This window comes from Pelophylax lessonae (assembly GCF_965119305.1).
Source record: "Pelophylax lessonae genome assembly, chromosome: 4".
NCBI lineage: Eukaryota > Metazoa > Chordata > Amphibia > Anura > Ranidae > Pelophylax > Pelophylax lessonae.
The window spans coordinates 302,118,204-302,139,839 of record NC_138771.1 but is presented as its reverse complement, the minus strand read 5'-3'; the positions used below and the strand labels follow the sequence as shown (position 1 = coordinate 302,139,839).

General features: G+C 46.6%; 1 protein-coding gene across 4 annotated transcripts in view; it reads right to left on the bottom strand.

Annotated features, from left to right (window-relative positions):
- The window catches only part of LOC309552023 (uncharacterized protein), a 472,505-nt gene that overhangs the window by 259,821 nt on the left and 191,048 nt on the right, over positions 1 to 21,636 (bottom strand). For all 4 annotated transcript variants that reach the window (XM_082252767.1, XM_082252768.1, XM_082252770.1 and 1 more), the window contains one exon: positions 20,369 to 20,545. In XM_082252767.1, coding sequence (XP_082108893.1) covers positions 20,369 to 20,545 — 177 coding nt within the window. The remainder of the gene's footprint in view (positions 1 to 20,368; positions 20,546 to 21,636) is intronic.

Below are 21,636 nucleotides of genomic sequence, written 5' to 3'. Positions count from 1 at the left end.
CCTTAGGAAGAAAAGATGGCTTAGGATGAAGTACTACCTTATCCCTATGAATCACTAGGTATGGGGACTGGCATGATAATGCAGCCAGTTCTGACACCCTGCGAGCAGAAGTAATAGCCACCAAGAAGACCACCTTCTGGGATAAAGTAAGCAAAGGAATCTCCCTGATGTTTTCAAAGGGAGGTTTCTGTAGAACCGACAAAACCAAATTAAGATCCCAGGGCGGTAAGGGCGCGCGGACTGGAGGAGCCAGGTGCCGCACCCCCTGGATGAAATTCCGCACCAAGGATTTGGTAGCTAAAGGTTTCTGAAAGAAGATTGCTAATGCTGAAACTTGACCCTTGATGGTGCTCAAGGCTAGCTTCTGCTCAACCCCTTGTTGCAAAAAGGCCAATATTCGAGACACCGAATAGGTACGTGGAGGAAATCCTAAAGATTCGCACCACGCAATATAAGTCTTCCATGTGTGATAATAGACTTTGCTGGAAGTCGCTTTCCTTGCTTTAATAAGGGTAGGAATGACTGAAGTAGACAAACCTCTGTCCTTCAGTACTTGGGTCTCAATGGCCAGGCCATTAAAACCAGCGACTGTAAAGCACGAAGGTAAATTGGTCCTTGAGACCACAGACACTCCCTGAGACGAAGTTCCCACGGAACGTCTGCGACTAACATGTCCAAGTCGGCCAGGCCGGCTTGAGGAGGCCAGCCTAGAATTTCTAGGACCACTGGCGCTGATTGGATCTGAACCAGGCGTCCCTAGAGCTATCTGGCCCCGACCATCCGAGAAAGTCTGGTCGTTTTCTGTTTCCACACATTTATCAGATACCTGATAGTTATCAGGAAAGGTGATCTTTTCTGGTTGAACCTCAGGGACCGAAGTCACCCGACTAGAGGCTACTTGGCCTATCTGGTCAATCAGATCCGATTCCTGTGAGGTATCGGGACTAATCTTAGGAAAAGGTAAAGGAAAAGATCTATTCAGGGAACGGTAACTACTGCTTCCTGTGGTACTTAAATGTTGGAAGGGAAGAATCGCACCGGTAGTAGTGGTTGATGCTCGATCTAATGTCCTGAATACCGGTGAAAACGTCCCCCCACCCTGAAACCGGGTGGGGGGCGCACCTTCAGGCTGTGTACTCCTTTACTTCGGGTTTGGCTGGGTTGGTCCTCTGCTTGTCCGACCAGCCCTTCTTGAACCCTCCTGGAGGAGTCTTGCCTTTCCCGGGAGTACCAGCCGGGCGCCCTTTATGGGCGGTAAAGAAAGGTCCTCGCTTGTTGCGAGGTCCCTTAGCTTTTGCAGCCTGTGGCAAAAAAGTGCTCTTGCCCCCAGTGGCATCCTTAATGATTTCATCTAGGTTGGCCCCAAATAGACGATTCCCCTGAAAAGGGAGATTGGTCAAGGTCTTTTTGGAACCTAGGTCAGCTGACCAGCATTTTAACCACAGCACACGTCTGAGGATCACTGCTAACTTAGATGCATGCCCTAACAAGGGAGTAGTGTCCAAGGCTGCGTCACAGATAAACCGTAGCCCTTGTATGATCTGTTCCATCAAATCAGATGTCTCCTGGGGAATATCTTTTCCCCTAAGATCTTGGCGTACCATTTTCGCCCATTCCGTAAGTGTCTGGGAAACTAGACCAATAACAATTACTGGTCTAAATGCTGACCCTATCAGAGAAAAGATAGTGCGGGACTCTGCTTCTATCTTTCGATCCACCGGATCCTTAAAGGACGAAGTGTCCTCCACTGGAATAACCGTGGCTTTATTCAGCCTGGAAATAGGCGGATCCACGACTGGTGGTACCGTCCATTTCTTAATGATGGATTCCTCAAACGGATAGCGTCTAGCAATACGCTTGGAAATAGTAAAGGTACGTTTAGAATGCTCCCATTCTCCTTTAATCTGATTACCAAAACATTTAGGTACAGGAAAAGCCTTCGCCGTCTTGATGGGCTTATTAGTCCCAAAAGGCCTCTCTGTTTCAGTTGCCTCTGCCGGTAAAGCCTCAAGTTTTAAGGTTTCTTGCACTGCCACAACTAGTGCGTCCACCAATGCTTCTTCCTGAATTATAGCAAGAGAAGAAGCGTCCTCCTCACTGTCTGAGGGGGCTTTACCTGGGATAACAGCCCTTGCAGAGGAACCTGCAACTGCCGTGACCATCTCTGAATCTGAGTCAGAGGTGTCAGATAGTATAGGGGTAGGCGGGGGTCGCTTCCTTGACCCCCGTCCCTGACAGGCCGCCTCCACCCGAGCCACCATAGACTCCAAAATTGCTGTAAATGACTCTATACTCTGTGCACCGGCGGGTCCCGAGGCCCCCTCGAGGGAAACAGGTGGGGGAATATGTGTGGCAGGGTCCATAATAACTCCAGTTACTTCCTGGATAATATAATTCAAAAGTAAAGAAAAAAACTTTTTTTTTTTTTTTTTTTCTTTTCTGACCCCCAGCGCCACAAAAAGCCCCTTAGTGTTACCTGCTAGGGATCCCTATCGATCGAGAGAGAGAGAGATAGACCCCCAGGCTCACCACTTGATGCTCAGAGTTAAACTGCAACAGCTTACAGCGCTGTCTTGACAAACAGGAAGTCTTTTGGCTGGCTGCCCAGGAAGAAAGGAGGCGGCTCCGCCCCTCTGCACGCCTTCCGGCGCCTCCCCCAAGCTCCACGAGGTGTAGGATCACCTCAAACATGGCCGCCCCCATGCTGGAGACACGAGGCTACGCCAAAATGGCGGCTCGTGCGATCCAGCAAAAAAAATGGCGGCGGCCTATACTGAATAGCGGTGTGCTGCAGGGCACACAACACTCTCTCTGCATGGGGATATGGCGTGGTTGGCGGTACCGGCCCTGGCGGACCGCATGGCCGTTCGGGAGGCCTGCTAATAGCTGGAGATCTGATTTGGAAGGCAGTCTACATGTCCGTGGCTTCTGACTGGTAGGTAGCTTATACTTAACCCATAAGATTCCCAGAATGCCACAGATTACATCTTTTAAACATGTATACAATAGATTGTTAGCTCCCAAACCAAGCCTCCTGGCTTTTGCACACATAAAATCACACTCAAAGTAGGAGGATTTGTGACATGTTATAGGATAGAAAGGACTCTTTCTTACCATACAGAGAGGGGCCCGCGTTCACCACAAAACCCGTCAGGGAAAAAGGGGGAACATACTACTCACCATACCGGAACCAGGCGGGCACCAACTCCTGACAGTACCCCTCTCCACCGGGGCGGGAGGGCTGTCGACCGATACGGACGCCGTGACTCATGGTCTTTGGCGTTTCAGCGAGACGTTTAACTCGCGGGTTCAGTCCTTTTAATGGGACTTTGTCGCGGCCGACCCAGCGCGGAGCTATGGCCTGCACGCGCTCGTAGGCTGAACTGGGGTGACCACCGGATCTCAACATCCAGCCCGTCGCCCAGTTCAGCTTTCTTGCTTGAAGATCTCACAGGAACACTGGAGAAAAAAAGCTGTCTAAAAATCCTTTAAGAAAAAAATTCTTGCCAGGACCTTAAGATCCCAGCAAGGTATCTAGGTCCTTACTCCTAACTAGACAGAAAATAACTGATTTGCTGAGGCAGAGAGAGAGAGGATATACCCTCTGGGACTGCCCCTAGGGTGTGGCCAGAGCTTTTTAATTTCCTGTCTAGTCCTGCTCCTGTGGAGGCAACATAACCCGAAGGTGGTGTATCACCGAGGACTACGTCTGTCAATGAGCGCTAGAGAAATATAAAATACTCCATGGACTCACCATGCCTCTCAGAAAAAAGCTTTGGGTGTCTACTTTTCAAAAAGGGGTCATTAGGGGGGTGTTTGAACAGTCCCGGCATTTTATGCTCAATCTTATCCACACATCACCCACTCTTCTAACCACTTGAAAACCAAGCCTTTTCTGTGCCTTTTTGTTTACATGAAAAAATATTTTTTTTTTACTAGAAAATTACTTTGAACCCCCAAACATTATATATTTTTTTAAAGCAGAGGCCCTATAGAATAAAATGGTGGATGTTGCAAATTTTTTTGTCACACGGTATTTGCGCACAGATTTTCCAAACGCAATTTTTGCGAAAAAAATACATTTTTTTTTAATTTATTGCACAAATACACTATATAATTCCAATTTTTTTGGTAAAATTTAAAAGATGATCTTATGCCGAGTTCATAGACACCTAACATGACATGCTTTAAAAATTGCGCATGCCTGCGCAGCGACAAAAACGTATGTACATTTTTGAAAACCTTTAAAAGTCTCTACAGGTTACCACTTTAGACTTACAGAGGAGGTCTACTGCAAGAATTACTGCACTCGATCTGGCGATCGCGGCGATACCTCACATGCATGCTGCAATTGTGGTTTACATATGACACTAGACCACCGCTTGCGTGCGCCATTGCGCGCAAGCACCGGGGGTAAGGGGGGGCTCAATTTTTTTTTTTTTTTTTCTTTTTTCTTTTGCTTTTTTATGTTATTTTTTTTTTTTTTTTTTTTTTAAATATTTTTTATTAAGTTTTTAAATGCATAACAACAATAAAGGAAAGCACGTATCAATTCGATACAAAACTACATGGCAATCACAAGTAGCAGGCATGTACAATGAAATACAATAACTTCACTATATCAATCTATCAATCTGTGGACCAAAAGTCCCAGAGCTTGTTAAATTTCTGCAGTTGTGAATTATTAGTCGCCAGGGACTTTTCAAACTGGTAGTTCATACGCAACAGAGAAACAACTTCTGACATATTCGGCACATCAGTGGACTTCCATTTCCGCAGTATGAGCGTTCTAGTGGCTAGCAGGACGTGTGAGGTCCATGGCCTAAACGGTAGGGGAATAGCCTCTATCCCTAAATGCAGGATGGCTAGAGCCGGATTGGGTGTGATTATACAGCCTGTGTATTTGGAGATAAAACTGAATACTTGACGCCACAGGCTAGTGAGTGATGGGCAGGACCACATTATATGCAGTAGTGTGCCTACACTAGAACAATCTCTCCAGCACAGTTGGGAACATGAACTGGAGAAGCCCGCTAAGCGAAATGGGGTGTAGTACCATCTGTGGGTGAGCTTAAGAGTCATCTCCCAGTGATTGGTGCACTGAGTATGCCGGTTGGCTTCCGACAGTGCTGTTCGCCATTGGGATACTGAGAAGCTCACCCGGAGATCCCTATCCCATTTGAACATGGTTAAAGTTTTGAAGAATGTATTGGTATCCAAGAGTGTGTGGTAATAATCGGACAACTTCGGAGGAGCAGTAGGAGTAGTGGTGAGCAAATCCCAAATCTTCCCATCTACTCTAGTGCTTGGTAAGGGGTGATGACGCATAAAGTGGTGTATGCGGTACATGTGGAAAGAGCTCGAGCGTGGGATCCGATATTTAGACTGGAGCTGATCTGGGGGTAATAATAGGCCTCGTTCATACAGTTGTTGCAAGGTCGTTAAGTGTCCATTTACGGTTATGCTTGAGGGGAGATCAGGTAGGTGTATATGTAAGATCGAGGATGAGATAGCATCATCGGGAGCGAGGACGCGGTCTTTATTGGGCCCTGAGATCTTGCGCCAGGCTCTAAGCGAGGCTTGCATGGAGGGTGAGAGAGAAGTGAGATTCCACGGGACCCACGAATCTCCCAGGAGCAAGTCCCGAAGGGTTGTGGTAGGTGCTATGCTCGCCTCCAGGGTCACCCAGAGGGGAGCATCATTCGTGTGGAGCCATTTGCGGACCTGTGCTAATATAGTGGCCCAGTAGTATCCCTGAATATCAGGTACCGCAGCCCCTCCGAAACATCTCCTGGTAGTAAGGGTGGACGGCGTGCAACGAGCCCTTTTCCCCTCCCAGATATATCTTTTCATTTGACTAGAGAACTTAGCCAAGATTGTGGCCGGGTAGTGTATGGGAAGGGCCCTGAATAAATACAGGATTTGCGGAAGCATAAACATTTTGTACGCGTTCACCCTACCATGCCAAGTCAAGTGTAGGGGTTTCATACATGAAGTCTCTATGTGTAGCTTGGCGAGGAGTCTGGTTGTGTTAACAGTCAAGAGTTTTGTGGGGTCTGCTGGTAGGTCAATGCCCAAATAGTGGATTTTGTCTGAGGACCAGGGGATGGGGACTACGGATGCCAACAGGTTTTGAGCACGGGAGTCTACTCCTATATTTAAAACCGTGGACTTAGATGCATTGAGCTTGTAATAGGAGATGCAATGAAAATTCTGTAAAACCTCATAGGCAGCTGGAAGTGATATGGATGGGTTCGAGAGCATGAGGATAATATCATCCGCAAATAAGGTGATTTTATGGTGAAAGGTGGGAAAGGCAAAACCTGTAATCCAAGGGTGAGAGCGTATAGTTTCTGCCAGGGGCTCTATTAGCAAGTTGAAAATTGTGGGAGACAGGGGGCAGCCCTGTCTCGTACCGTTAGTAATGGGGAAACACTTAGACAGTACACTAGAAGTGTATACCTGGGCAGACGGGGTGGAGTAGAGGGCCAGGATGGCGGAAAATATAGGACCTGAGAAGCCAAATTTCTGTAAAGTGGCGCGCATGTATCCCCAATGGACCCTATCAAACGCCTTTTCGGCATCAAGAGTTAAAAGAACCGCTGGGGTCTTATTCCTACGGGCTAAGTGGAGAATATTTATCATGCGTCTGGTGGCGTCAGACGTCTGGCGTCCGGGGGTAAAGCCCATTTGATCTTTAGCGATCAAGTTTGGGAGGAGTGGTTGGATGCGTTTAGATAGTATCCTCGCATATATTTTGGCGTCCGAGTTCAGTAATGAAATCGGACGAAAGTTTGCCGGGGTGGTAGGGTCTTTACCGGGTTTCGGTAGGGTAACTACATGTGCTCTCAATATATCTGAGGGGAGGCTGGCGTCTGTCATGGCCTTATTAAATACAGCTGTTAGTGCGGGACCTATGTGCGGGAGGTATAGCTGATAAAACTCATTAGGAATGCCGTCTGGGCCCGGGGACTTCCCTTTCGGCAGGGTTTTAATACTAGTACTGACCTCTTCCAATGAGATGGGCATATTCAAGGTGACTAATTGGGAAGCGGATAACGATGGTAAAGTGATGGCGCTGAGAAATCGCTCTATATCCTCTGCCGAGGGTTGATGTTCCGAAGGGTCATCCCTCAAGTTATATAAGGAGCCATAAAACGACGCAAACACATCCGCTATAGCCTGTGGATGGGTCAGTTTGCTTTTAGTGATAGGATCTATAAGGAATGGAATTCTAGATTTGGCCTGCTTTCTTTTTACTCTATCTGCTAGGAATTTTCCTGCTTTGTTCGCCTGGGAATAAGATTTTTGTTTCAAATAATTCAGGTGTTTGTCCGATGCCTCCAGGAGGAGGACGCGGAGTTCTAGTCTGAGCTGAGCCAGTCGTGTAGACATAGCGGCGGTAGGATTCCGCTTATTACTTCCCTCCAGGACATGAATCTCGTTCAACAAAGAAGACATTTTCTGATTCCGCGCTCTCTTTCTCCTAGCCTGCTGCTGGATGCACACACCCCTAATGAAGGCCTTGTGTGCACCCCACAACACCCAGGGGTCAGAGACCGACGGTGCATTAAAAGAGAAGAATTCCCGAATACTGCCCGAGATCCGGGCAGAGCAGCCCGAGTCCTGCAGCATCCCCGTGTCACATCTCCATACCCGAGATGGTGCTACCCGAGCACCCTCCTCGACGATCAGTTCAACTGCGGCATGGTCTGACCAAGTTATGTCCTGGATCGTCGAGGAGGATACCTTCAAGAGTAGATCCAGATCAGCCACAAACAAGTCTATTCGTGAATATGACCTGTGTCTAGGGGAGAAGTAGGAGTAGTCACGCTCTGTGGCGTGCTGACACCTCCAGACATCATACAATTTTTCAGAGTGGAGTAGCCCCCCCATTGATTGTTGCCGGCCCCGGGGGGACGAGGAAGTGTCCAGCCCGGGGTCTGCAACAATGTTAAAGTCCCCACACATCAGCAAGCGACCCTGTTTGATTGAGTATACCTGCTTGAGCAAACGTCTCAAAAACCTTAGTTGGTGAGAGTTTGGGGCGTAGAGGTTCACGAGGGTGAAAAGAGAGTCATTTACTTCGCAAACAACAATTATGAATCTGCCTTGTGGATCCAAAACCGATTGGTGAATTTTGACCGACAACGAAGACCTAAAAGCTAGCAGAACTCCCCCTCTCTTGTCGTCGGCAGAGGCAAGAAGAATCTGGGAAAAGTCTTTATGAGTGCAAGATGGGTGAGCTCCAGCTTTAAAGTGAGTCTCCTGGACTGCCAATATGTCCACGTTGTGGGTCTGAGCCTCCTTCCAAAGCGTGCGCCGTTTAGCAGGATGGTTCAGGCCATTGGCATTGACCGATAAGAACTTGATGGTCATAGCTTAACCGGATGCAGAAGTGAGACTGTGATTGATGTGGTTCCGGAAGAAACACGGTAGTCCAAGTCCCTCAGGTGTCCAAAGACTAATAGCCTAGTTGCGGAAGTCCGACGTGGATAATCAATGAAGGTAGTGATGGTGCCATGAAGAAAAAGGAAGGTGAACAGAAATGCAACAAAAAAGGATAGAAAAAAACAAATGCAAAAGTAAGAATAGGACCGTCTCTGCAGTCCGTGACCGGACAAAACCGATACAAAGCAAAGCATGGAGGGCCAAGAGGGCGGTTGCTCCTATGGCCAGGGACAATATTGGAACTTAGATAGGTAGCATAGTAGAGCTCGGGAATGATGGAGCAGGTGTGGGGGGTCTCTTACGTGAAACCACGTGCCAGTCAGCTTCCAGCGGCCTGAGAGGTGGTGATGTAGGAGATTCAAATTGCTGTTGTGGCAAGAAATTCCACCGTCTTAGGGCCTGGATGCCCTCATCCAGGGTTTTGATCAGGATAGTGGAGCCCCCATGAGTAACTGAGAGGGTCGCCGGATACTTCCATTTATGTGGCACCTGGTGATTTCGCAGGGCCTTTGTAATAGTGGCTAAATTCCTCCTGGTCTGTAAAGTGTGCCGGGAGAGATCCGGGAGCAGTTGTAGATTTTGGTAGCCCTCAGGGAGAGGCATGTTTTGACGTGCGGCTGCCATAATTTGATCTTTTATGTGATAGAAATGAACCCTAAGGAGTACATCCCTAGGAACATCCCCCGAGAGGAATGATGGTTTCGGCAACCTGTGTATCCTATCAACAGTCAGATCCGCGGTGGATGCAGATGGCACCAGTGCGTGGAAAAGTGCCATGACATGGGGCAGAAGCTGATTAGGCAGGACCGTCTCAGGGATCCCTCTTATCTTAACGTTATTCCGCCGTGAGCGGTCTTCTAAATCTGCCACTTTGCTTTTAAGCCAATTAATCTCATCCGTTTGGGTATTAATTGTGGTGATGACAGAATTGATAGTAGAAGCATGTGTGTCAGCAGTTTGTTCTAAAGAATCAACCCGAGAGCCCAGGGATCCCATGTCTGATCTGAGTTGCTGCATGCAGGAAATCATATCAGCTTGCATGGTGCTGCGTAATGTGTACATCATGTCTCTCATGGTTTTTTCAGAGATAGGGTTAGATCCAGTGGGGAATGAGGCAAATGGATCCGAGGCAGGGGACTGAGAGGCAGGTGTAATTTGTGCAGGAAGATCGGTGTCCATACCTGAGCACATGTGATGTTTCTGAGGAGAGTCCAGTCTCTGTCTTGTTTTGGCTGGGCTCCTGGATGAGGGAGATGGAGGAGAAGGAGAGCCAGACGACTGGCCGCTGTCTGGATTAGCTATCAGCCTGCGAGCTGAAGGAGCAGGAGAGAGTGGCTGCAGTCTGTGAAGCGTTGCGGCACCCTGTCTTCCCTGTGTTCCCGGGCCACCGCCATTTTGGTGGAGCCCTGGGCTCTGCGAGATAAGGAAACCGGACAGTTTGTTGGACTGTTCCGGTCCCTTCTTGCGGCGGGTCATAGCGGTAATTGTATGCGGAGGTCGCGGGGATGGTTTGCGGGGTGTTACCGGTCCCGATGCTCTGTTGGAGGCTGTTTGTCCCTGGTGGCTCGGCGGAGCTAGATCAACATGCGACCATCTTCCGCGCCGCGGCCACGCCCCTCTCCTTTTTTATGTTATTTTGACACCTTTCCTTTAATTTTTTTTTTTTTTAAATCATTTTTATTGTTATCATAGTGAATTTAAATATCCCCTATGATAGCAATCTGTGGTGACAGGTACTCTTTTTTAAAAAAATTGGGGTCTTTTAGACTCTAGATCTCTCCTCTGACCTTAACGCATCTGACCACACCAAAATTGGTGTGATAAAATACTTTCCCAATTTCCCAATGGCCCTGTTTATTTCTGGCGAAACAGAAGTCATAAAATGCTCGTAGCCTCCGGCATCTTAGGCCATAGAGATGATTGGAGCCATTCTCATCTCCAATTAGCTCTATGGTTAGATAATTGAACCACCGGCTGCACTCTCGGGTTAACCGGTGGGACAGGAGAGCCAGAGAAAAACCATGGAAGGCTGCGGAAGGCGGCGGTGGGGGGGGGGGGGAGGCCCCTCCCACTGCATGTAAAAGCAGTCTAGCGGCCAATTACCTGCTAGAATTGCTTTTACATGTAAGCCGACCGCTGGCTGTAAAAAACGATACCAAGATGATGCCTAAATCTGCAGGCATCATCCTGGTATAACCACTCAAAGTCCAGCAACGTACCAGTACATTGCTGGTCCTTGTTTGGCATATAGGTTTTTTTTTTTTTCATGCAGCCTGTGGGCTGAACGGAAAAAAAGAGAACCTATCAGAAATCAGCACAGGAATAATGCGTAGTATTACTCATCATTAACCGCCCAAACAACCACCCACTGAATTTAATGATGGGTATACACGACACTATCCACGTATACCAAAATAGGATTTTAACTGCAGTGCTGAAATCAGAAAATCACCACAGCTGCTATCAGCAAAGGTATCCATATATGCTGAGCGCAAACGCTGTTTGTGTCAGAATATATAAAATCAATGCGTGGTAGCCGACGAGGGACCTGCAAGAGAAACAGGTCACAAAAGAATGAAAAAACAAACAAAGGACATTGAAAAAAAGTATAGTAGGAAGGAGTAGAAGGACATATAAAATGACTGACAACAACAGTTTTTGGATCTTCATCATTAACCGCCCAAACAACCACCCACTGAATTTAATGATGGGTATACATGGCGCTATCCACGTATACCAAAATAGGATTTTAACTGCAGTGCTGAAATCAGAAAATCACCACAGCTGCTATCAGCAAAGGTATCCATATATGCTGAGCGCAAACGCTGTTTGTGTCAGAATATATAAAATCAATGCGTGGTAGCCGACGAGGGACCTGCAAGAGAAACAGGTCACAAAAGAATGAAAAAACAAACAAAGGACATTGAAAAAAAGTATAGTAGGAAGGAGTAGAAGGACATATAAAATGACTGACAACAACAGTTTTTGGATCTTCATCATTAACCGCCCAAACAACCACCCACTGAATTTAATGATGGGTATACACGGCGCTATCCACGTATACCAAAATAGGATTTTAACTGCAGTGCTGAAATCAGAAAATCACCACAGCTGCTATCAGCAAAGGTATCCATATATGCTGAGCGCAAACACTGTTTGTGTCAGAATATATAAAATCAATGCGTGGTAGCCGACAAGTACCTGCAAGAGAAACAGGTCACAAAAGAATGAAAAAACAAACAAAGGACATTGAAAAAAGTATAGTAGGAAGGAGTAGAAGGACATATAAAATTACTGACACCACAACAGTTTTTGGATCCTTTTATTTTTCTTTCTAACTGTTCCTTTACTTCTTGATTTGGGAGGGACTGCGATCTTCTGCGATCTTCTCTTCCAGCTTGGGTCTCTCAAAATGTCGATGGACATCCAACATCCTTCGAGACCCTGTGTTTATGTGCCCTACACTGTGTCGTGCTGTACCCTACGCTAATAATCCACTAGTGTATGGTAGCGCTCGAAACATTCCCCGATGCAGAGACCAGGTTGGTCAGGACATTTGGGACAATAATAACGGGTGTCACGCCTAAATCCGCGCTTGCTACAGACACGACATCTTCTTTGGGGCCATCTTTGGGTAGGGGTACTCGGGAGGACATGTGAAAAATGCCTCTCATGCAGCCGGCTCACTGCATCTGGAAGGGGAAGTTGGGCAGGCATGCCTCCTGGGTACAGGTAGGCAAGGATGATCTCTTCCTGGAATTCCCGGAAAGATCCAGTTCGTCCTGACGCCCTGTATAGGACAAAGGCGTTCAGCATAGCCAATTGGTATAGGTAAACAGACACTTTTTTGTACCAGCGTCTGGCTTTACGGGCAACTAAATACGGCGCCAAAAGCTGGTCGTTAAGGTCCACCCCTCCCATATTAAGGTTATATTCGTGGACACAGAGGGGTTTCTCCATAACGCCAGTTGCCGTAGGAATTTGGATCGTCGTGTCTGGGTGAAGGGAGGACAGAACATAAACATCCCGTGTATCCTTCCACTTCACCGCAAGTAATTTGTCCGTTTTCAAGCAGGCTCTCGCCCCCCGACTAAGACGGGAATCTACAAGCCGTTGGGGGAAGCCCCGGCGATTAGGTCGCACGGTGCCACATGCGCCAATTTGCAAATCGAGAAGGTGACTAAATAGTGGCACGCTTGTATAAAAATTGTCCACGTACAAATGGTACCCCTTTCCGGATAAGGGTGACACCAAGTCCCAAACGATCTTACCGCTGCTCCCTATGTAGTCTGGGCAGTTGGGGGGCTCCACACAGCTATCTTTTCCATCATAGACCCGGAAACTAACTGTATAGCCTGTGGCCCTGTCACACAATTTATACAGTTTGACCCCGTACTTGGCACGCTTGCTGGGGAGGTACTGTTTCATAGCAAGGCGGCCAGTAAATTTAATCAGGGACTCGTCAACGCAGACAACTTGTTCGGGGGTAAACAAGGCTGCAAACCGCTGATTGAAGTGGTCTATGAGGGGCCGAATTTTGTGGAGCCGATCGTATGCAGGGTCTCCCCGAGGACGACAGAGTTCATTGTCGCTGAAATGCATAAATCGCAGAATTTGCTCGTATCTCGTCCTGGACATAGAGGCAGAGTACATGCGCATATGGTGAACTGGGCTAGTGGACCAATATAGCCGCAATTCACTCTGTTTAGTTATGCCCATGTGGAGGGAAAGGCCCAGAAAGATCTTAAATTCGGAAACCGTTATAGGTTTCCAGCCGAATTGTCTGGCAAGGGGTGAATTTGGGTTGGCGGCGATGAACTGTTGTGCATATAAATTTGATTGATCCACAATAGATCTGTAAAGATCTTCCGTGAAGAACAGCTCAAAAAAGTTCAGGGGCGTAAAACCAGCTGTCTCCACGTGGATTCCAGGTTGGGCGGTGAATGGGGGAAGTACTGGCGCTGTAGTATCAGTGGGTTGCCAATTAGGAAATGCCAGCGCATCAGGGAGGGCACTATGGGCTCTACGGGCCTGTCTTCGAATACGCGGTGGCCGCGGGCCACTACTTGTGCTAGCCACCGCACCAGCTTCAACTGCACTTAGGGGACTCGCCACGTCACCAGGTCTTACTGCAGTGCTGGTTGTACTAGGTCCAGGTTGTACTAGGCCGCTGGCGCTTGCCAGGTCGCCAGAAGGATGAGCGGCACTAGTACCCACACTCTGCTCCATACGAGCACCCTGCGATTCCTGCATCACAACAACTTCAGAATGGGGTCGGGTACGCCTGGGTCTAACAGGGACCCATCTGTCGTCGGAGCTATCTGTCAGGGAGCTGCTGCCGTCATCAGGTTCATATACTGACACTAATTCGGTCATTGTAGCTTCCCCTTCGCTATCAGATGACTCGGTCAGCATAAAACTGATAAGCTCTTCATCCCTGTACGAACGTTTGGTCATTTTGGTAACTAAATTTACTCGTACAGTGATGCGACTCACAGGTAATAAAAGCACCTGGTTGTCGAAGATTATTTCAAGCGCTACAAAAAAAAACTGCTAATGCTAGCAGGGATCAGGCCTGACTCTGCTAACACAGCGGTTTTGTGTCTTGTGTTTTTTTGCAAGTGACAGTAATCTATTGATTACTACACTTGCCTGGGTGAAAGGGTTAAACGCAGGTGCTGGCCGGAATCAGTACTGATCGTGCAAACACCGCGTTTTGGGAACCCTAAACTATGGGGGCGCTAGTATAGTTCTGATCAGATCAGATATTGATCTGTTCAAACACTATACTAGAAATGGAAGTGTAGGTGCGTGCGTGCGTGCGTGCGTGTGTGGCAATCAAGGGGTTACTTCTAAACTATGCGCTGGGGATCTGGGGGGGGTGGCGGGGACCCTAAACCTCCTTTGGGAAAGAAACTAGCTAGCTAGCGCAACCTCAAGTCACAATGACACCAATACAAAATACAGTAAAAACAGTATATTATGTGTGTATTAGTGCTAATGTGACAGAGGGTGTAGGGGTTAACGGGATGTGATCAGGGGGGGATCAGGGGTTTAAATCTTTATTGGAAGGGACTGGCGGGTATCCTAAGGATAAAAGGAACGGTGGCAAGCGCTAAACCTGGTCACAAGTCACACTTATACGGGTATATAGAAAATGCTATATACTGTATACAGTGTGCGTTGTGGCAGGGGGTGTAGGGGTGATCAGGAGGGGATCAGGGGATTAAATCTTTATTGGGCGGGTGGCGGGGACCCTAAACCTCCTTGGGACACAAACTTAGTCGCCTGCGCTAATTCTGATCACAATGACACTAATACAAAAATACAAAAACACAGTATATTACGTTTGTATTAGTGCTGATGTGACAGAGGGTGTAGGGGTTAACTAGCGGTGATCAGGGGGAGATCAGGTGGGATCAGGGGCTTAAATCTTTATTAGGGGGGGGTGGCGGGTAATTCAAGTGGAAAAAGGGGGGTCGCAAGCGCTAGACCTGACCACAAATCACACTTATACGGGTATATAGCAAAATGCTATATACTGTATACGGTGTGTGTTATGGCAGGGGGTGTAGGGGTGATCAGGGGGGGGTCAGGGGCTTAAATCTTTATTGGACGGGTGGCGGGGACCCTAAACCTTCTTGGGACAGAAACTTAGTCGCCTGCGCTAATTCTGATCACAATGACACTAATACAAAAATACAAAAACACAGTATATTACGTTTGTATTAGTGCTGATGTGACAGAGGGTGTAGGGGTTAACTAGCGGTGATCAGGGGGGGATCAGGTGGGATCAGGGGCTTAAATCTTTATTAGGGGGGGGTGGCGGGTAATTCAAGTGGAAAAAGGGGGGTCGCAAGCGCTAGACCTGACCACAAATCACACTTATACGGGTATATAGCAAAATGCTATATACTGTATACGGTGTGTGTTATGGCAGGGGGTGTAGGGGTGATCAGGGGGGGGGGTCAGGGGCTTAAATCTTTATTGGGCGGGTGGCGGGGACCCTAAACCTTCTTGGGACAGAAACTTAGTCGCCTGCGCTAATTCTGATCACAATGACACTAATACAAAAATACAATAACACCGTATATTGCGTTTGTATTAGTGCTGATGTGACAGAGGGTGTAGGGGTTAACGGCGGTGATCAGGGGGGGGTCAGGGGAGATCAGTGGGTTAAATCTTTATTAGGGGGGGGTGGGGGGTAATTTGAGTGGAAAAGGGGGGGTCGCAAGTGCTACACCTGTTCACAAATCACACTTATACAGGTATATAGGTATATGCTATATGCTGTATATAGTGTGTGTTGTGTCAGGTGCTGTAGGGGTTAATTGGGGGGGGCGATCGGGGGTGAAATGTGCCTATCTAACTGTGTGTGGGTGTGCTTGGTGCAGTACTCACAGTAAGATGTGCTCTCCTCTCACGCTGGATCCAAAAAGACCGTTGTGGGGGGAGGGCACATCTCCTCTAAGCCTGTGTTTACATTTCACAGGCTTAGAGGATGATCTGATTGGGCAGGACCGATCAACAGGTCCAGACCAAAAATGATTGGCCTGGACCTGATGACTGATCGGTTCTGAACCCAATCGAGTCATCATCGGCGGCGGGGACGCGCGGGAGCGCGCACAGGGCCGGCAAATTGTGCTGACGTAGGCCTACGTCAGTTTGCCTGGCCAGGGCTGAGTGCCGACGTAGATCGTCGTGCGCCGGTCGTAAAGTGGTTAAAACAACACACATATGAAAAGAGTTTGTATGTCACATAGCATCCATATTTACAGGTATTGCTGTATCAGTACGAAATCATAATTCTAAGAAGATGATTATATTCAAAATGTAAACAATAGTATCCAATATGTCTGATAGCCTCAGATTATTTGACATTCAAATCTTTATATTTTTAGACCAATAGTCAAATTTTTCAGAGAGTTAAGAAGGATGGAAAAAAAAAAAAAAAAAAAAATATATATATATATATATATATATATATATATATATATACACACTATATTACCAGATGTATTGGGATGCCTGCCTTTATACACACATGAACTTTAATGGCATTCCAGTCTTAGTTCGTAGGGTTCAATATTGAGTTGGCCCACTTTTCTGGGAAGACTGTCTACAGGGTTTAGGAGTGTGTCTATGGGAATGTTTGACCATTCTTACAGAGGCGCATTTGTGAGGTCAGGGCACTGATGTGGAAGAGAAGGCCTTGCTCGCAGTCTCCACGTTAATTCATCCCAAAGGTGTTCTATCAGGTTGAGGTCAGGGCTCTGTGCAGGCCAGTCAAGTTCCTCCACTCCAAACTCGCTCATCCATGTCTTTATGGACCTTGCTTTGTGCACTGGTACGCAGTTATATGGGAACAGGAAAGGGCCATCCCACAAGTTGGGAGCATTGAATTGTCCAAAATGTCTTGGTATGCTGACGCCTTAAGAGTTCCCTTCACCAGAACTAAGGAGTTAAGCCCAACCCCTGAAAAACAGCCCCACACCATGATCCCCCCTCCATCAATTGAATTGGACAAGTGCACAAAGCCAGGTCCATAAAGTCATAGATTAGCTAGATTGGGGTGGAGGAACTTGACTGGCATGCACAGAGTCCTGACCTCAACCTGACAGAACACCTTTGGGATGAATAAGAGCGGAGACTGTGAGCCAGGCTTCCTTGTCAACATCAGTTGCCTATCCTCACAAATGGGCTTCTGAAAGAATGGTCAGACATTTCCACAGACACGCTCCTAAATCTTGTGGACCGCTTTCCCAGAAGAGTTGAAGCTGTAATAGCTGCAAAGGGTTGGCCAGCTCAATATTTAATATTGAACCTTACAGACTAAGACTGGGATGCCATTCATGTTCGTGTAAAGGCAGGCATCCCAAAACCTTTGATATATATTTATTGATATACATATACAGTAAATATATATATATATATAGATATATATATATATATATATATCTATATATATATATATATATATATATATATATACACAGTATATATTTATTAGTGCATGACATTCTCAACCCCCTACTGCCATAGCTGCTAATAAGGTTAGGTAATCCTATATATTCATTATCTCTGTTTCAGACAGTGGCCAAACTGTGTAGCCAGAGTACATGGCAGAGTTCATGGAATGGCTAACCAAACCTTCCTCTTTCTCCTCCAAGGTGCAGAGCAACACATTTTCATCTGCCTTAAAACTGTCATGGAGGAGTTGGCTGAAATATTGCTTCATGGCATCACTAACTTTGTGCTGGCGGATGAACATGAATTAATTTTATCTGAGGTTGAGGAAAAGAGTGTGCGAGACATAGAGGAAGGGAACTTAGGCAGGAAGCAGCACTTGCCAATAATTTTCCTGTTCCTGCAGCTTCAGCCTACTGCCAAGTAAGCTCAAGCTATGAGGAAGGTGGGAAGAGTGAGGTGGCAGAATGTACCTCAGTGCCTGAGATTGTAGAGGAGGAAATTCAGGGAGAAGCACATAAGCAGTGCATTAGGATTTCACTCAGGGGCAGGAGCAACATGCTCCTGGAGTTGGAGGGACTAATCGTCCTATTATTTTAGTAGGCACTGCCTGGCAGGGCATTGCCATATAGTTTAGCAGCCTCTACCTGCAGTATTTGAAGTGTGGTAAATGTCCCAGTCGTTTGGGTACCATATGCATGAGGAAACACAGGATTCACTGCAACAAAGCTCAGTAGGAGCAACACATGGATAATTCCAAACAGCAGCAAAAAGCTCACACTCCTCCTCCTCACCCCTCCCTGCCGACCCACTCCACAAAAACTCCCATCTGCATACACTGCAACATGTATGGCCTTAGGTGATAGAGATGAAAGTCTGGGGTTTGAGAAGTTAGCGTACAGCAAATCAAGCAGGGAAGAAGGTCAGCACCTGTTAACGCAGTAGGGCCAAGCAAAGGCGCCATAAGTCTCCTAACCCCACCTCACTATCTCCATTAGCCTCCTTGACCAGACAAATGTCTTTTCCACAGCTTTTGGTGCATAAGAAATAATTGCCACCCAATCACCCTTCATGCCCAGTGTCTTGATACCAGCTTGACAAAATTGCTGGCTTTACAGCTACCTCCATTCTTACTTGTGGAGTCTGCCACCTTCCACGAGTTGGTGACCTATGCTGCACTGCAATAGCGAGTACCCAGCTGCTATTTTCCACCTAGAAGGTCATCACTGCCCTCCAGCAGCATGAGAAAGATAATGTGTATGTTCCGCTGGACCACGTGGGAAGGATATCGCATGCCTTTTACAGCGCACTGGGTAAATTTGCAGATGGCTGGGAAGAATGCAAATTGGGGCAAACACTGGAGCTAGTGGTGCCATCCTATGTCCTGCACCTTGGTTATGGAGACAGCTCAATCAACTCTACCCCCTCTAACTCATCAGATCCACCAGTCCCACCAAAGTGACCAAGGGCCTATGGAAAGGACCAGACAAAATACTACCATACTGTATTGCAGCTGGTATGCCTTGGGGTCAGGTGGCACACTGGGCCATAGATTCTGTCAGTTATTCAGTGTCAGGCAGGGAGGTGGCTACTCCTAGTCTGAGATGATGCCATCAGTTGGCTGCAGGCAAGAAGAAGCATTTCCTCCTTTCCCCAGTGATAAGACTGAAAGATCTCATAAAGTCACAAGGTGAGTGGCTGTAGCAAGGAGCTGATCAGCGTCAGACATTTGTGAACATAGCCAAAATAAACACAGGCACCAATGTTTATATGACAGCACAATTTCAGAGCCAGCATTTTAAGCTAGGTACACCGGTTTTGAACTCAGGCACTAGCCATCTTTCAGTGCATGTGTACTCCTCTCCATTCACTAACTTCGACTGCTTTCTTTTGAAGGATCATGCTAGAAGACCAGCATTCGATCAGTACTTGCAGCCAATGTCTGCAGTGCTGATCTGTGTATTCTGACAGTGGGGGACATCCCCACTGTCAGAATACAATAGCACAGTGGGGGAGATCTCTGCATACACATCGCTTGTGTGGATTTGAGGATCTGTCAGGTTTTTTTATCGTTCAACCCTCTAGTTGAACCAAAAAAAAAACTGCATCTATACCGTTTTAATCCAGGAAATAGACAGTGACCCTTGATAATGTCTGAAAAAGGTTGGCTCCATCCTTCTAGAGAGATAACCAGATGAAAGCATTGTAAGCCAGCCGTAGATAGTTCAAAACTTGGCCGGTTCAGCAAGGACTGGCCAAGATTCAAACCATCTTTGAGCAGGCTGATTGTACCCAAGTCGATCTACTGATCGACTTGGGTACAACCAGCATGTTGGATTTTTACATGCAAATATTGGCAATGGCTATATTCTATAGCCGCTAGCAAAAATCACCATGTTCTAACGGCAGGTGCACATGGAACTATTGTGTTATCCTGGTGGGGGGGGGGGGGGGTTGCAGAGAGCTGCCCCTGCCATGAGAACACAGTGATTATTGCTATAGCTGCTAGCAATAATTGCATGTAAAAATCTGAGATGCTGATTGTCCCCAAGTCGATCGGTGGATCGACTTGGGGACAATCAACCTGCTCATAGATGGTTCAAATCTCGCGCCAGTCCCTGCTGAACCGGCTGAGAATCAAACGATCTATGGCTGGCTTTACGATGATACACTATTTAACATTAATGCACTTAGCAAAAGAAAAAAATATCTAATACTAGGTCCAACTTAAAATACAGTAGCTGCTTTTTATTGAGGAGTGTCAGGCCGGTGGACATGCGGTGGTGCTCTGTTTATCATGAAAAAATATACAGAAAATATTTAGAAGAAACGTCAAAGTAAAGGGTGATGTTCTGTACTACATTGGACACAATTTAGTATTTACTTACATTTTACCATACAAATAACAACTGTGCATTATAAATGTAATATTTAATAGCTGGAAACACACCTGAATCCGATGAGCAGTCTCCACATGACTCACTATGTGCATTTTCCAAAGACTGTAATGACCTGGTGTGTGGAGTCAACATATCCAGCTCATCAAAGGCATCCTGGTCACTGTCACTGAATTCAGACACTGCAGATTGTCTTACAGTTTCACCCAAATTGCTTGATTCAGAGAACGCTGGGCAAAAAAAAAAAAAAAAACACAGATCATTTTCTCAGACAGATACAGTAAATAGGTATTTGCATAAAAATAGTACAGTGCACAAACTAGCCATTGTTTTTTTTCTTTTTTTTCATTTTTTTTTTGGATACAGCAGGGACAAGTTACAGTATTTATTAGGTATTTATTGTTTGTCCGTTAGGGAGATTTCCCCTTACTTCCTATTCCAGAGATTGCAAAACAGAAAGTGAGGGAAATGAACTTGAGGTGAGGCCATTCCACACTCCAAAACTACAACAAGTTTATCTTGGAGTTGCACTTTTTTTAAAAATATATATATATTTTTTAAATCATCATTGTACAGCCATTAGAACCAAGCCAGGTATTATTTTAGAATCCAATTCTTTTTTTGTGGTGACAGGGCCACTTTAACAATACAATAAAATACAGACATCATCTGAGAACTATAAGGCCTCATTCACAAGAGCGTACTGCTAAGTATAACCTTACAGAGGGTAATGTGTACACTATCGGAGTGCAGAGGTGGACTGTGCAGCTGCGTGTATTCAGCCTGTTCGAGTCAACCAGTGCATGGATCTTCACCGATTTCTACATGCATCCCTAGATGTTCCATGAAGAACCAATATGAGGCTCAGAATGCAGACAAACTGGTCCATGAAGATGCAGGCAGCTGCCTGCTTGTAATTTGAACAGACTGACTGCACAAAGCTGTCTGGACCACCTGTACCCCCTGGGTGCATAACATGACCCTATGGGCGGGCGTACAGATCAGTACACCCCTGTGAATAAGGCTTAAACACATTCTATGCCTTTTAGATAACCAAGATTAGAGTAGATTACAAGGTTACAAAGTTCTATCATGTGACCATGCATCTATTCTTCCTGATAGTGAGGGGCGGGGTTACAGGACACTGTGCAGATACATGTTGTGCCTTTATTTTTTAGTCTGTTCGGCCTGAGGTAAGATGCAGGCTGTGCTTTAGCAAGGGGCATCCTCAAAAGGCAGGCTGAGATGGGGGGGTGTACCTGAGTCTGACTGTGATGGGGGGGGCAAGGTGGCTAAACAAACTACCCAATACAGACATGCT